The sequence below is a fragment of the Bubalus bubalis genome, chromosome 22, assembly GCF_019923935.1.
Source record: "Bubalus bubalis isolate 160015118507 breed Murrah chromosome 22, NDDB_SH_1, whole genome shotgun sequence".
NCBI classification, from domain to species: Eukaryota; Metazoa; Chordata; class Mammalia; order Artiodactyla; family Bovidae; genus Bubalus; species Bubalus bubalis.
Window position 1 is genome coordinate 26,890,184 of NC_059178.1, and position 16,947 is coordinate 26,907,130.

Sequence of the window (16,947 nt, forward strand, 5' to 3'; positions counted from 1 at the left end):
ACAACACAAAAATATTTGACCCATTGCATCATGTAAATGTGTCATTTCTAAAATAACTGAAGAAAAGTAGAACTAGAAAGTGTATATTGTGGAAGAAAGAATACAATTGAGTGTTTCAGTTTTACCTCTTACTAACTGCTGTGTGACCTTGAGGGGTCATTTTAACTTGTTGAGGCCTTGTTTTCTTAAGGATACTGTGAAGCAGTTTGTTTAAATGATCAAACTAGTCTTTTCCATCTGATTCAGTGTCTTGTTGACTCCTGTTTTCAATCTGTTGTTTTTATTTTTAAAAAACGTATCATCCAACATAAAAAGTAAATGTGGAAAAGATGATTTTTTAAAGTTCAAGGTAGATGAAAAGTTCGTAAACTGCCTGTTTCTTCAAGCCAGGGGTTCCAGACTGCACTCCTCAGGGTCTTGCCTCAGCCTTTGTTCCTCCTGTGTCTGTCTTCTCATATATGTGCTCCAACTTGAGATTTGCTCCTGTGGTTCATGGTTGCTCTTTTTCCAGGAAGTCTTCCTGGAGTAGTTTAGGCAAATAGGTGAATGGTGGAGCCTCTCCGTGAATTAGCCAACACTGGAGAAAAGTAGGCTTTGTTGGGGGAAATTGGTGTGTGTTATTTTGGACGGAAAATCTGATCGATAGTCAGTGGGACATTCAGATGAGGTGTGAAGTAGCTTCTTGATGACACAGATCTGGAGCTGAGCGAGATGAAAGTATAGATCTGGTATATAGTTTGGTTAACAGCTTATATGTGGTAATTTAAAAAGAGTGTAGACTAGAAGGAGAAAAATGCATCAAACCAAATCCTAAAGAAAATCTGCACTTGAGAGAGAAGGAAGAAAGGAGAGGAGAGGAAGAAAGATTGAGCATTGGAGGAAAACTAGAAAGATGTGACTTCATGGAAGCCGAGCATATCAGGCAGGATGAGGACTATGAAGAGTGTTCACTGGATGTAACAAGTAAGTCATTGGTGATCTTGACGAAAACATTTCCTGTGGGTTGGTGACGCAGTGCCCCACGGGTTGTGGCAGGCTGAGGGCTGGATGGGAGGGCTGGATGGGAGCATTGAATGTAGCCAGTTCTTTCAAGAAGCTTTGCTCTTCAGGGAGGAGGTGAGGCTGTGGGATCTTTTTGAGAGAAGTTATTAAATGCTCAGTGGGAAAGAAAAAAGGGTTGAAGACAAGCACCAGGGTAGTTACTGATGGGACATCCAGACAGAAGGATCAGCTTCAGTGGTGATATTGTGGCAGAGGAACGAGGCAAACGAGGATGTGGGTGCGGTGGAAACATCCAGTTGAGTGAGTTTTTCCTCCTCGTTTAAGGTAGAGGTGGTTACGCTCTGAGAGCGAGAGGGCTGGGTAGCAAGTAGTATTCTGCTAAGTGCAGGGGTTGAAATAGTCGCTGTGGAGAAGCCTTGAAGGGTGAAGATGCTGATTAGAGATCAGGGAGACTTCTAAACTGGAGACAGTAGCACAGTGGTGGTTCCATCTGCATGGCTGTGAGATCTGTATTTTCTTTGAAGCAGTTCTACCTGCACCCTCGATGGGGAGCCTCAGTGTTTATCAGGATAGAGAAGATGACCAACAGTTGGTTTGATCCAAGTTGCCCTTTTGCCTGGTAGATGTGACATAAGTATGGGACGAGGGTGTCAAAGAAGTTGGCAAGATGGTGATTGAAGAGCTAGACCATGTGGTCTAGAGCAGGGGTCCCTTGACTGTAGCTCACAGGCCACATCTGGCCCACTTCCTGCTTGTTTTTTAACATTTACATGTTTACATTAAGTACCTGCATACTATCCATCACATGCCTTTTGGCTCACATAGCCTAAAGTATTTACTCTCTGGCGCTCTAAGGAAACGTTTCCTGACCCTTTAGACTGCAATAGGGTTAGAGTAAAAACAGGATGAGACTTAGAGATATGCAGAAAGTAAGGGTTCAAGAAACATAAGTTCTCAATTAAGTCCAAATATTAAGTACATTGGGCAGTTGAGTGGCAGACGTCCTGGATAGGAGCTCGTGAGTAAAGATTTCAGAGCTGGGGCGTCTGTGAGTGACGGCCAGGCCTGGCTGGGGCTGTGGTAGTGGGGGACCAAGTGGAAGGGGCGGTGACGGTCAGTGGAGTTTAGGTCAGGGAACTGAGAGCCCAGGTGGAGATACAGAGTCATCCAGCACTGGAGGAAGGGAAGGCTGTGAGCATGCCATTCAGCTTCCTGGTTAGGGATGGTTAATATGATAACAGAAAAGACATGGGGTTTGCTTGAACAAGAGCCGGCCCTGGAGAAGTGGCTGGTGAGTAATATGGCTAATGATTGTTGGCCGCCGCATGACCAGGTCTCCCGGGATGGCTGTTCTCTTGCTCTGTCCGTCCCCTGCCGGCAGTGCCTGCTTTATCTGCTCACGTGAATGACCTTCTGCACACCTGCCCCAGGCCCCAGCTAGTGACTGTTCTCATCTTTAGCTCAGAATGGCTTTGCCTGGAGAGGGTGTAGCCCAGCTGCTAGGTTAGTAGGTGGAAGCATTGCCCAAGGAACTTGGGACCTGGAGCTGGAGACAGGTTCCAGGGGATGTCAGGAGACTCACTGGTTATTCCTGTAGAAGACGGCAACCTCCCACTGTTGCTTTAGGTCTCAGGGGCAGAACAGCATGGGCAGGTGTGTAGGAGGTCCGTCATGAGCAGGGTAAAAGTGAGGCGGGCACTGCAGGGGAGGACGGACAGAGAGCAGCAGCTTGCCCTCCACCTCCAGGGACTGATCAGATGCCTTCATCGCTGAGGTCATCCTACAGGGCGACCACTAGGTGGCCGTGTTGTTGAAGAGCTTCCTCAAATGACCTTCAAGTCCTTTCTTATGGAGATCCTGTGATAATACAGGTGTGATGATTTTCTCTAAAATACAATAATCCGTTTTATTTACGGGTGATTCTTCACTTCTGAGTCTTCTCATTTTCTTGTTATTGAGCACCCACCCTGCTGCAGGCACTTTTAGGACTACAAAGAGCTGCATCTCTTGGCACTGTTTATCCACGGGGACCCTCCTTTGGCCACTATTTCTTTATATGTCATTCTTTCTTGCCTTTACTTTTTTATGTCTCCTTTTGTTCTGACCTCAGGACCACAGATAGAACATTGTTAACGACTGGCATAAATCTCATGGCGTAACTGGTTAAGAATTCTAAACGAAGCCTTTGCTACACTCTCCTGGGGCTTGTGTGGTAATGGCGCACGTACAGTGAGTTCTCTGCACGGTTTTTGAGTTGAAATCTTCCATTTCTGTAGGCACATCTCCTGTACCTTTAGGCAGAGTTTGAATTTAATGTGCTGTTTTCTGTTGTGCTTGTTTTTTGAATAGTTGATGGATTTACAGCTGAGTGACAGTAACTTCCGTCGACACATCCTGCTGCAGTATCTCATTTTATTTCAGTATCTCAAGGGGCAGGTCAAATTCAAAAGGTGAGTTAACATAGGTAGTAAATGGCTTATAAACGGCAGCAGAGAAAGATTGCTTGTTGATGTATTTGATGTACTTTTTTTTATGTACTGGGCTCATTTTATTTGTAAGGCTCACATCCCTGAAAACTAGATAATCAAGGGCTTTTGTAAGATACAAGACACTAAGGAATTCGTTTTAGAGAAAAGGCTGTCAGTCTTTCCTGGAGAGCGCCAGGCATCCCAGAGTTCTCAGTTGTCGTGGGTGGAGCTAGTCCTCACCTCGCTCACAACTTCTCCCAACCTCATTTGCTAACTCAGCCAGTAATGGTTTTTCTCCAGGTGTGGGACTGTCTAGGACATTACAACTGAAAAAAATTAAATAAATCTTTGAAGTACAGAGGCGTTGTGGTTTCCTGGGCTTTTCAGGAAACCTGCTCAGGACCTGTGCTGTCGGTCTCATACCTCCTGTAGTGCAGCCCCGTCCTTCTGGCCCACGCGGCCCTGAGGCAGAGCTCCCCGAGACTAGCTGGAAGTGTGTAGGGCAGTCTTGTGTCAGTTGTGTAAAGAACGTGGCTTTCTTCCTGCTGGTTTGGAATCCCACTTTGCTCACTCACTAGCTGCACTTCAGCTTTCAGACTTGTAATTTTAAGGTAACACATAGGGAGCACTCAAAGGTGTTCTTATCCTTGTCTGTTGTGGAGGTGTAGTATGGCATAGTAGAAACGAGGGGCAGACCTGGGTTTGAATTTAAGCTTCAGACCTAAGCTTTGAGCCCCTGTAGTCTGTTTAACATACGCACATTTCCTCATTTTGAAAATTTAATGAATTATGTATGTGACGTTCTTAGATCCTGGCATTATCAGTATTCCCTGGATGGCTATAAACTACAGGGAGCCTAGTACAGTGAGAGCTGAACCAGTGGCAGCTGCTAACAATCTGGGTCTGTCTTCAGCCTTCTCTAGGGTTTGGTGGTTTCATTTATTACATTTAGAATGCGTTTGAAAGGAACACAGTATGAGTTATTTGCGTCTTGGAGAGGAGTATGTTAATATTTTCTCTGAGGCTTTTATGCCATATTGAACCTATTCTAGAAAACAGTCATTGCTCTGTTCATAGTTAATCAGATTTGATTCACTGTTTTATTCCCCGTTATATATTTTAATGGCTTCAATTCCAACCATCTTTCTAAAGAATAAAATACAAGAACTTTCTCTTACAATTTGTGATCTCATTTTGATAATTTTTGGCTGTTTACAGTACAGCTGACTTCTCTGTTACATGCTTTGTGTTTCAGACAGTAGATAAACCTTAAAGTTGAATAAACATTCTTGAAACTCAACCATGCTTTTATTGCTTTGTTTCCTAGTTCAAACTATGTTTTAACTGATGAGCAATCACTCTGGATTGAAGATACTACAAAATCAGTTTATCAAGTAAGTTCATCATGCAACAAACCCATGATTGAACAAAATGAAAATTTAGAATTTTCTTTGTTTCAGCCCCAAATAGGAAAATAAGGATAAAGTTAAGCTCAGGTACAAGACCACAAACACTTCTTGGTTCTCTGCCTACAACCACTCCTATGATGCAGAAAGTTGTTGAAAGCTTAGTATATTCTTTCTAATCACAGCTACTATCTGAAAACCCCCCTGATGGAGAAAGATTTTCAAAGATGGTAGAGGTATGTGTTTTATATTTACATAGTCTTTTTAGCACCCAGTAAACTCTCAAAAGTCTTCATTATGGAAATGTAATTTATTTTCCCCAGCATATATTAAACACTGAAGAAAACTGGAACTCATGGAAAAATGAAGGCTGCCCAAGTTTTGTGAAAGAAAGGTAAGTGTATACTCATTTCAAGCAGTATGAGAAAGGCGTTTCAGAATACAGCTTGACACGATTATTTTACATGACATCCATACATGTGTAAATGTATTCAAGTAACAGTATAAACTGAACTCTATAAAGATACAACTGCTTTGATTTACTTCTGTCACTATCGAGGGGAAAATGCTTGCTGTGTACCCACACCTTGTAGTTTGTCCCCTCGTGTGGCATTTTTGTCTTCTCTCTGAGGAGTGTGATAATATGAAGCGTCCATGTACTTTAGGAAGAAACAGTAACTAAATTTTCTTGTACGTTTAACACTGTTCCAGCTCTGCCATCCATCTGAAATCTCATTGTGTTTTCACAGAACATCAGACAGCAAGCCCACAAGAGCAATACGGAAAAGAGCAGCGCCGGAGGACTTCCTGGGCAAAGGGCCCAGCAAAAAAATTCTGATGGGCAAGTAAGTAAACCTGGCTCCGTAGTGGGGATCATCATAGAAGCGTTTACATAGTGAAAATACTGCTATAAGAACTCTCCAGGTTTGTGTTTTTCCAAGTTTCTTGTGTTTGGTATGTACACAGATGACTAAAGCAGACCACACCGGATTAGCCCGTGGGGTTCACACCAGACACAACTGCCGTTCAGTCTCCGGCTTACAAGACCCACGGCTGTAGGTTCTGCCGTATTTTCGTGTCAGACAATCCACTTGCTGTTAGGTTGATGCGTCTCGTTTCTGGTTGTTGCCGGGCACTATAATCCTTTCATTTCTTCTACCTTCCAGTTTACTGTTCTTTGCTTTATACTGCATTTGATTATTTTAGAAAGAAGTTAATGGTTATTATTACTTAATAAAATATATGCTCATATAGAAAATTTGCTAAATACCAAAATGTAATGATCAAAACTCATCACCACCCCAAAATTCACTATTTACTCCAACTGTTTTTATAGCTTTAACGTATAAGAGAAGGGTGTCCATAAAGAACATATTTATTTTTGTGTGTTTTGTAGTGATGAGTTAACAAGGCTTTGGAATCTCTGTCCTGACAACATGGAAGCCTGTAAATCAGAAACAAGGCAAGTTTAAAATGTTTCATATGAAGTGTTGCTTTTCTCAGATGTTAACTAGCATAGAATTTTTTGTCAGCTATAAGCAGAGCTCAAAAGAAATTTTAAAATTTATTGTGGTTGACTTCGGCTTTGGCCACCTGATGCGAAGAAGTGACTCATTGGGAAAGACCCTGATGCTGAGAAAGATTGAAGGCGGGAGGAGAAGGGGACAACACAGGATGAAATGGTTGGATGGCACGACTCGGCTCAGCAGAACATAGCTTTCCATAGAACACCTAGAGGTGCTGATAAAATAACTGTAGAAATCACAAGAAAGAAGGATTCACAAAAGAAGGGAGAATGAAAAATCAGAGTAAGAACTGCAGCTCAGTTACTTATAGCTGGGGAGCAGTGCAGGTTGAGTCCCACTTTGGGAACCAAAGAACGTGGGTTTTATAGCAACAGAGGACAGAAAGTAAGGCGTCAGGCCTGCAGGTTGGTCACTGAGTGCCCTTGGGTAAAGCTGAGGCCCTCAACACACTCTGTAAAAAAGGGCAGTGTGGAAAGAAGAGGGACTCGCTCACTGGCACAGGAAGCAAGGAGCTTATCCACTCCTACCTGAGATGTGGGCAAAAAGAAAAAGGTATTCCCTGAGGAATTATAACCATCTCTGCTGTTATGTGGCCTCAGAATTTAAACTTACACTACCAGCAGCAGTGTGAAGGAACAACCTAAGCTAAGAGGGCGAACCAAAAACTCCCAGGCTGATGGCAGAAAGCTTTTTCTAGGGGGAGGGGGAAATCACATCTTCTACCTAATCCACTCAGGGATTCTAAAGATAAGCTCACCATCCAAACCTAAAACGATTTACCATGACTAAGAATCAACAGGTAGAATACGCAACTGAAAGGAACATGACAGTCTCAGAAAGGACCAGGCAAATTTGGAAAAAACAAGTACATCTTCTAGCAACAAGAAATTATAGCCATTTTGTACAACACAGAGAATACAGTTAATGTTTTGTAATAACTGTAAATGGAAAATAACCTTTAAAAATTGTATAAAGATTTGATGTCCTTTTTAAAAAAGAAAACACAGTCACTTGTTTCATTATGACAAAATTTAAGTCTCTTTCTGGCGAGACCCATCTTTTAATCAAATATGTCATCAAATTCTTGGGTCTTGCTTGCTTGCGTGTATCAAATTTTATTTCTAAACACAAATTCAAGAAAGATGCAATTAAAAGTCAATCATGCCACCATGGTGACAATCTAAACCAAGCTCAGTTGTTGAACTGTGTTGTCTGATCATCATTTCACTTTGGTTCTGGTTTCAAAAAAAATTTATCCACGGATGTGGATGTGAAAACCTCCTGCTTGCGGGTCAAATTTAAGTGCTCTCAAACCCCGGGCTGCCCTCTGTGGCAGCGGCACTGCCGTGCGTGACAGTATACAGCGCTGTGTCCCCTCCCAGACCAGACTGATACAATGGGGGGATCGGGGGCACCACACTGCCCTCCACTGTCCCCTTTGAGAAGTTTAGTTTTGTGTCACCTTAAAAATCTGAGTTCCTAAGTAATCTAATTGTAATTAAATCAGTGTGGTTAATACTAGAATCTTTATTGCCTCCATTTTATGAGTATTAAGCACACACATGATCTTCACTAGTTATTTTAACACCCAGGGAATACATGCCAACTTTGGAGGAATTCTTCGAAGAAGCCATTGAACAGGCAGACCCTGAAAACATGGTTGAAAGTGAATACAAGTAAGTGATGTTTCTCATGAGCTGATTTCCTCCATCTTAAGCACTGCATATATATCAGAACACTAAGGGAGACCATTGGTACAAGTAGTACTTTTCTTAGGTGAGGTTATCTGCCAGCTTCATGTTACCCCATGTCCTGATTTCAACGACCATTCCCATTTTGACAAACAAGCAACTCAGAATGATGCTTTGTGTCAGGAGTGGAGAGATCCCCTTAGAATCCATCTGTCACCTCTTTCCTCTGTTCCCCTTCAGTTCACGGTATGTCCCACAACCACTGATAACGAGCTACTCTAAGACCTCACGGGGGCTTCCAGATCACTTGCAGAAAATCTTAAATGAAACAGATCTGTGCTCTAGACTCTCTGTGGCTCACCTATTTCTGGAACACACTCTCTGGTCTCTGAGGTTTCTCTTGCCATACGTGTTACTGCCACCTGTTACTGCCACAGGGGAGCATCTGGCAGATCCTGTTCTTGGTCTTGGTGTTCATGGTCTAGGCTATTGGCTGTGTCCTTTTCAGTTTTGGAGTCATTTTTTATCCACCAAGGTTGATATTGAGCAAATGAAAGTTCAAATGTTCTATAAATTTTTTTAAAAAGCATGGTGAAATCTGTTGGGTTTATCAAACATTCTGAAACGCACAGCTGCAGGCAGCACTGCCAGTGAGGAGAGAAACTCTGAGCAGTGAGCCTCTGAGTAGCTTCTAAGTGGTGAGGCAGATGGCTTCTGTCCTGCACACACAGCATCTGGCCAGTCCTGGACGCCTACTAATTGACCTTTAAATGTCTGTAAACTTTTAAAATGTTTTTGCTGCATATGAACCTGCCCCTTCGGACTCTGCTGGTTTCTACTTGTAAGTGAACTGCATGCTGAGAGGTTCTTTAGGGCTCCAATCAGAGTGAGAAGAATGGTGCCTTCAGCTACTGATCTGAGCGTAGAGTTTCATCTGGTGAACTAAGTACATTAACTAGAAAAGAATATAAAAATTATAAATAACTATATAAATCACAAGATTGATGTCTCTTTTTATAGGGCTGTGAACAACTCAAATTATGGTTGGAGAGCCCTAAGACTGTTAGCACGGAGAAGCCCTCACTTCTTCCAGCCAACCAACCAGCAGTTTAAAAGTTTGCCAGAATACCTCGAAAACATGGTAATAAAGCTAGCCAAGGAATTACCAGTAAGTAGGAGTGATGAGTTTTATCCTTCAGTTGGTGTTCTCTTCTTTTGTAAAACTGCTGTTGCTGTTTGAGCTAAGAGCTGAATTTCACTTTAATCATGTGGAAAAAATATGGTCCACAGACCCCATTGTTTTAGAATGAGGAAATAATGCCCTTGAGTAAACATTTATAGGAAGTATCAATACATAAATTGATGAAGTAACTTCACATGCTGTATAAAGTTATTATACTTGGGTTATTCTTCCTGTTTACCAATGTATTCTATTTTATCACAGGCAGGGCCCATGGGGTGGGGGTAGGCAACTTGGTCTATCTTCCTACTCTGTTCTGTTTTTAATACAATATGGTAATAACTATACTGTATGCAAACAACCAGTTACTCGAAGCATGTTGTTAAGCACATGGCTGGTCCCCGGTCTGCCCTAGATTGTCGCTACCATGTATGTGCTGGGCATGTGCAAGTCATCGCAGCAGGCTTCCTAGTGGCTCCCTGCGTCCCAGGCTGGGGTGAAGGGGGTCCTTCCAACCTCTGGTTGTCCCCGTCCTTCCTTCTCCAGGTTAACACTGTCCCACTGTGATCCTTACCTGATGTTCATGTTTAACATTCTTGGGGGGAAGTTCTGGGCCCCATAACTGGAATCTCTTATTTAAGATCAAAACTACCCCTACTTCTCTGATTTTAGAAGTTGGCACTCTAAGACATTCCTTTTACTCATTGTAGCCTCCTTCTGAAGAAATAAAAACAGGTGAGGATGAAGATGAGGAAGATAATGATGCTTTACTGAAGGAAAATGAAAGTAAGAATTGAATTTTCTTGGCTATTTTACAAAATTGGAAAAGATTGGGGTTCTTTGTTGAGAGGTACGTTATTTGATCTACTTCTCAACTTCTACTGTTTATTTCAGCTCTGTTTGTTATAGTGAGGAATCTAAAGCATTGCTTGGTAACAACTTTTCCAATAGTGCATTTTATACAATAATATAAAGTGTTGGGAAGGGGAGCACTTACATTTGAATGCACCTCATACCTCTTAATTCTCGGGGTTCAGATTGGGGGCCGCTGGTTTCAGGCAAAGCCTTCATGATTATAACACAGGGAACAGCTTTAGTTTTACATCCCTAATGTTCATAAGAATTGAACCAGGGGAAATACAAAAAGGAACTGTTTTACTTTTAAAATAAAGCTTCCTGAAGTCCCAGTGGCCCCGTGTCCCACTACGGGCTTTGACTCGTATGTGTCCTCGCACTTGGTTCGTAATTACCTTCCCTGTGTTTTCTAGGTCCTGATGTTCGGCGAGACAAACCTGTAACAGGGGACCAAATAGAGGTATTTGCCAACAAACTGGGTGAACAGTGGAAGGTCCTGGCTCCTTACTTGGAAATGAAAGACTCAGAAATTAGACAGATCGAGTGCGACAGCGAAGACATGAAGATGAGAGCCAAACAGCTGCTCGTGGCCTGGCAGGACCAGGAGGGAGTGCACGCAACGCCCGAGAACCTGATAAACGCGCTCAACAAGTCTGGGCTAAGTGACCTTGCAGAAAGTCTAACTAATGACAATGAGACAAACAGTTAGCTTCGTTCTTTTATTATTATTATTAAAACTGTGATAAGGTTTTGTTACCAAGCAGCATTTGATAAGAGGTCCACTGGTTTTGGTAAACAATAAACATTTTTATAACAGTTGTACAGTTGGCTGGTGCTCCACGAACAACAGAATGTATGTTGGCTCTTGATGACTGACCTCAGGGTTTAGGGGGAGAAGTTGGGGAAATGGCCAGAATATTTTTGTTAATTATATATGTGTAAGTCAGTTAGCAATGTTTAGGGGCATGGTGTTTCCTGCATGCCATGAAGTTACAGAATTTAACTCACTGAGAATCCCACAATAATACCTTCTGAATCTGCATGACTGCTCTCGTCTCAGATATGCTTTAAAGCAGAGGATCAGCAAACAGTGGCCCATCTGCCACCTCTTTCTGTAAGTGAAGTGTTTACGGCACAGACACACTGATCCTTAAGTCTTCCCTACCTATGGGCTCCTTTCATGCTACAAAGGTACATGGTTGCAACAAAGACTTATGGCCTACAAAGCTTAAAACGTATCAAAATATCTGGCCCACTACAGAAAAATGTGCCAACCCCCAACCTTAAAAGAAATGGGGTGAAATATAAAACCTAATTATCTTAGCCTTACAGAACTTACGTCTCAAGTCACTTAAAACAGGGCTACATACCTCAGGGATTGCTGTGAAGTTCCAGTGAGATGTGTGTGAAAGCACCCTAACGCACAGCACAGCACTGGGGAGCAACGGCTGGACCGGACCGCACTTCTCCCATTCCCACATAAGCTTACCCTTCAGGGCTCTATGATTAGGTCGTCGCTGTTTTAAATGCTGAGGGTGGTCTGAGCGCCTGTCACACTGTAAGTGTTCCTGCTGGGGCTTTCCCTTGCTAGCCAGTCCAGCAGTGCTCCAGCACAGCTCTGGTATCAAAAGGGCCTCAGGGCGGGGCGGGGCACAGCCTATAAGGCACGCTCAGGAGTCACAACAATCATAAGGTTTTTTTCCTTATTCTCATTTTCAAAGATCTTATACGTGAGGCTGAATTCTAAAATAGTCTTTAACAGTTTAAAAGACACTAATAAAAGTCCAATTTCTTACATTTCAAGAAATCTTTGGAATAATGCTTTTTTGGATCAAATAAAATGAAGTCAAGTTTTTCATAATGACAGTTAAGAGATTACAATTTAAAATGCTAATCCCACAAAGGCTCCTATAACTCTGTTCTAATCCAACCTGACCTAGTAGCTACAGCATCCTCCAAATCATAAAATCTGGATCCTAATTGCTAAATTTTTGTCCTCAGAGTTGTTCAGAACAAAATAAGACAGTGAATAAAATTCACACTTCACAAGCATCATACCAATAGATAAAAGAACCACTACAGTTCGCATGATCTCATCCTCCCTTTCCTGTTCTGCACTCTCTCCAAGGCAAAAGGAGGACTGACTGCCAGTATTAAAGCTTAGCTGAAGAAGCTATTTACAGGTAAGTTTCCCTGAAATGCTTATTTTACCCTCTAAGTATTCTTAGATTATATTACATTGTTCAAACTTGAGAGGAATATGGCCATTTTTTTGTCACTGCTGTGCTCTGTAGAGCCTTTTAAAACAGCATAAGCAAAGATAGAGATTTCATGATAATCCCTACAACTTTATTATAAATACCTATCTCAGAATATAAGACAGTTAGCTGATATCCTATCCTTTCACTCATAATAAAACAAAAATGAATTTATTAGAGGGTATTAAAATCTACCATATACTGCAGTATCTCATACTCTTGATATTTCTCCTGAAAATCACTGGTATTAAATTTTGAGACAGACATGAAGTTGGGAGTTGACAGAATAGAAACAAACACCCAACTGAGCCAAAGAACAGATCTGATAAACATGGTTGCATTCGTTATCCAATCACAACTTTGTGTTTCTTTTTAAACAGTATTAGGCTAGCAGGTGAAGAAGATACTATTTTCAGATAGATGCTTTAGAGCATAATTAACCATCTGCAGAAACTATAATAGTATTAAACATATCTGAACTTCAGCCAAGCTCCAACAGACAAAAGACTTGAGGTCAAAAGCTGTTAGTCCCTCTTTTTTCTTTTTTTATTAAATATCCTCATTTTCTAAAAATAAGCAACTGGAGCTTGTCAACATTTTAAGGTTCATTACTACAAAACCATAGCAAAGTTCAATGTACAAACCATAGTACATCAGAGACACAGTAACAAATGTATAATCAAATGTACTATTATTTGATCACAATTTATTTTAAAGTCATGAAAAGCCAGCAACAGTCAGGCTGGACAAATACTTGATTGTACCCATGTTTCCATGGGGGTGGGGACGCAGCACTGAGTTACACAATGAGATCAAACTTACTTCCTTTCCACCTTCCTGGCAACATTTGTGTTAGATAAGGCAAAGGATGGGCAGCTACTGAATCACTGGTGGTTTGAACCATGCAAGAACAACAAATAATAGAGTAATAGGTGTGCAATAAACATCTGATTGCTGAATCTTGGGCTGAAAAAGACAGGGAGAAAAATTATCACAGAAGGTAATAATGGTTGAAAGGCATTTCAACTCATAATTTTTAAAAATTAATCCAAGCAATAAGCTTTTTAAAAAGTTCTTCCTGGCCACCTTTACACAGGGCAGCACAGTCCAAAGGCAATTTTCTCTTTTCTGTAATTTCTTAGGTTGATAACACAGAGTGGTCTGCTTCTGCCCTCTCTTGTTCCACATGAGGGGAAACACATAAAACCACCTAAACATCTTCCTCCAAAGCTCTGGGTTATAGAAATGATCAACAAATAACATTTATTTCACACCTAAGCATAAATAGCTAAAATGAAGATTACTGTTCACTTTCCTCTTCCATTATTTCCACTCTGCGAGGCCCGTAGAGTAGAACATAAGCTATGTGCCAGTCTCCACCACCGGAAAGTCGTAAGATATCCTCTGGTGTCACAATGCTGACCTTATCGTCATCAAACTTGATCCATTCATCTAAAGTGTGAGACAGAAACACAAAATTTATCTCATAGACGATTTTTTCAGAGTTCCATTCCAAAAAAGGTATTGAGGAGTTTTAGGCACAGTAGTATTCCATCTGCCATACCAACAGTTCTCAAAGTGTGGTCCAAGGACTACACACGTTCAAGATCTTTTGAGGGTTTCCATGAAGATTACAATTATTTTCATAACATTTCTAAAGCATCTGCCTCCCCACCCCCACCATTCTCTGAAGAGTGCTTTGGAACTCTCCAGAGGTCACACTGTGTGATAAAGCAGCAGCAGACAGAATGCAGAAGCAGGAGAATCCAGCTGCCTCCTGTTCAGCCTAACAAACTCACAAAAATGTAAATCAACGCCATTAAATATTTTTCTGTTTTGGAAAAGATTGTTATTTTTAAAATGTTACTTGGACTTCCCTGGTGGTCCAGTGGTTACGAATCTGCCTGCCAATGCAGGGAGCATGGGTTTGATCCCTAGTTAGGGGAGATTCCACGTGCTGTGGGGCAACTATGCCCATGTGCTCTACAGCCTGTCTGAAGCCACCAAACGAGAAGCCTGCCTGAAGCCACCAAACAAGAAGCCTGCCTGAACAGCAACAAACACCCAGCGGGGTGAAAAATAATATATTTTTTAAACAACTAATCTGTAAAAAAAATTATGTTAATATGTAATGACTTCATTAATGTCAGTCTAAAATGAATTTCTCGGTCATTAATGTCAGTCTAAAATGAATTTCTCGGTTTTCTATTTTAGTAAATATATTAAAGATAAAATTCTCATAAAGAAAAGTTCTTTGGAATCCTCAATAATTAAAGAATGTAAAAGAGGTTCTGAGATCAAAAAGTTTTCAGAATAAATGTGCTAAAAAATTTAACTTGTCAAAACAGTATGCAACAATTGGAGAAAAAAAAAACCAGAATCTTTACCTTGTTTTCTTTTCACCCATGATACATAATGGCCTGAAGAGCTAGACCTTCCCTGATGCGTTAGCACTGCTTGTAAATCATAGTATCCGCAATTATTGGAGCCAATGTCTAAAGAAAGACATAAATCCACTAATATTAGATATGAACAGATATGTGCTTTCTCAAGTTACGTGACAAGGAAGAACAACTTAAGTTTAGCCTACAGAATACTACGTTATTATTAAAATCCAGTTAAGAGACTATGGTGCGCTTAAAGCTTCATGAGAGATAAGTATGCTATCATTTACAGAACATATTTACTGAAAAGTGATTTTTTTACTATCTCATATTAAGGTAAATTATACTTTAAGAAACACAACTTTTTTTAAGCTTAGTATTGGAAAGAGATTATGTGGCAAGACAGTAAATTTTTTTTTTAAAAGCCTACACACAGTAAAACTCAGTTGAAATGAAGATTTCACTCACCATCAGCAAAAGAAAAGGGCTCATACTTAACTTCTTTTTGGGGACTACTGTCTTTGTCACCCTGAGGGGAAAAAATTTTTTTAATTTTCATGGTACTGGAATTAAAATTTATATTCTCTTAAAGTATATATCTCCACAAACATTTATTATCTATAATACAAATCACCAAGGCAAAACAAAGGAAAAATATGATCTCCCTTACACAGTGCTAAAATGATATAACTATAATTAACAATATTTTGGCCACCTGATCTGAAGAGCTGACCCATTAGAAAAGACACTGATGCTGGGAAAGATTGAAGGCAGAAGGAGAAGGGGATGACAGAGGGTGAGACAGTTGGAGAGCCTCACGAACTCAATGGATGGGTTTGAGCAAGCTCTGGGAGATGGTGCAGGACAGGGAAGCTTGGCACGCTGCGGTCCACGGGGTCACAAACAGTCGGACACGACAACAACAGTTAACATAAAACTGTAAATCCCAAAGTTCTGCTTTTGAACATTATACAATCTCATAGGTATAGCAGCAGATCCTGATTACAGGACCAACTACAAACCGCTAAACCGAGAGCACATCAGTGAAGAGAGTCCAGACAAACACTGTTCTAGGGTAGAAAGAAAGAAAGTCAATTCTGCTGCTTTGCCCACACTATCAAACCATGTAGGTGAGGATAAAGAGCTGCCTCACAAAAACAGAAGTAGAATTACAGCAACTTATATTAAATCTACTAAGCCATGGCCACCTGCCACTTCAGTCAAAATGAACTATTTAATTCAGCAATTAAAAAGATTCACAACTTTAGACAAGAATCTTTGGTGGGAACTCCCTTGCCTCAGCCCATTCCAGCGTGTAATACAAATTCAAACAACTTATTTAGGCATATGGACACAAAGTTCTTTAAAATCTATGATAATGAAGACAGTGCCAGCTAAAGTGACAAGGAGCCAAAGAATCTTACAACAAAAAGGCAATTAGGTCTACCACTCCTTTATATAGTTATTAAATGCCTAGAGCAACTACAAAAAAAGCTACACAAGGAAATACATTAGAAAAACATTATATGTAAACCAAATTAGAATTCTAAAAAATGTTCACATAACTGACAGTACGGAAAGAGAAAAAACAGAACAGAAGGCAAAATATAGGAAAATCACCTTCAAATATAATATGGGCAAGTTTAAAGTAAAAGAATGGAAAAAGATGTATCATGCAAATACTAACAGAAAGAAATGGAAAAATTAACGTCAAACAAAGTAGACTTGAGAACAAAGAGAATTACCAAGAACAGAGAGGGACACTACATAATAAAAGAACCATTCCACCAAGACAGCCACCCTAAGTGTGTACACACCAAATAACAGTTAGAAAACGTGAAAAGCCAAAGCTAACAGAACCGAACGGTGAAACATACAAATCCACAATTTTACTTGAAGACTTCACCACTCCTCAACAACTGATGGACTAGACAGAAAGCAGCAAGGGTACAGGAAAATACACCACCACCATCAACCAACTGGATCTAATCAACACCACAAAATACTTCCCTCAACAACAGTAAAATATGTTCTTTTCAAGTGCTCAGGGAATAGATAACTAAGATCACATCCTGAGCCACAAAGCAAACCCCAACAACTTAAAGGAATTTAAATCACCCACATGTGTTTTCTCACAATGGACTCAAACCAGAATCCGTAAAAAGTAACAGGAAATT

General features: G+C 40.7%; 2 protein-coding genes across 6 annotated transcripts in view; one reads left to right on the forward strand and one right to left on the reverse strand.

The window, feature by feature from the left end:
- THOC1 (THO complex 1) overlaps positions 1-10,947 on the forward strand; it is a 37,586-nt gene extending 26,639 nt beyond the window's left edge. The window contains exons 12-21 of the mRNA XM_006079205.4: positions 3,352-3,452; positions 4,798-4,864; positions 5,062-5,112; positions 5,200-5,270; positions 5,626-5,721; positions 6,273-6,338; positions 7,995-8,078; positions 9,114-9,261; positions 9,984-10,059; positions 10,542-10,947. Coding sequence (XP_006079267.3) covers positions 3,352-3,452; positions 4,798-4,864; positions 5,062-5,112; positions 5,200-5,270; positions 5,626-5,721; positions 6,273-6,338; positions 7,995-8,078; positions 9,114-9,261; positions 9,984-10,059; positions 10,542-10,837 — 1,056 coding nt within the window. The 3' untranslated portion in view covers positions 10,838-10,947. The remainder of the gene's footprint in view (positions 1-3,351; positions 3,453-4,797; positions 4,865-5,061; positions 5,113-5,199; positions 5,271-5,625; positions 5,722-6,272; positions 6,339-7,994; positions 8,079-9,113; positions 9,262-9,983; positions 10,060-10,541) is intronic.
- A 2,125-nt stretch (positions 10,948-13,072) lies between these two features.
- USP14 (ubiquitin specific peptidase 14) overlaps positions 13,073-16,947 on the reverse strand; it is a 44,137-nt gene continuing 40,262 nt past the window's right edge. For all 5 annotated transcript variants that reach the window (XM_044934573.2, XM_044934575.2, XM_044934572.2 and 2 more), the window contains 3 exons: positions 15,239-15,299; positions 14,774-14,881; positions 13,073-13,838 (listed from right to left, as the gene is read on the reverse strand). In XM_044934573.2, coding sequence (XP_044790508.1) covers positions 13,687-13,838; positions 14,774-14,881; positions 15,239-15,299 — 321 coding nt within the window. In that variant the 3' untranslated portion in view covers positions 13,073-13,686. The remainder of the gene's footprint in view (positions 13,839-14,773; positions 14,882-15,238; positions 15,300-16,947) is intronic.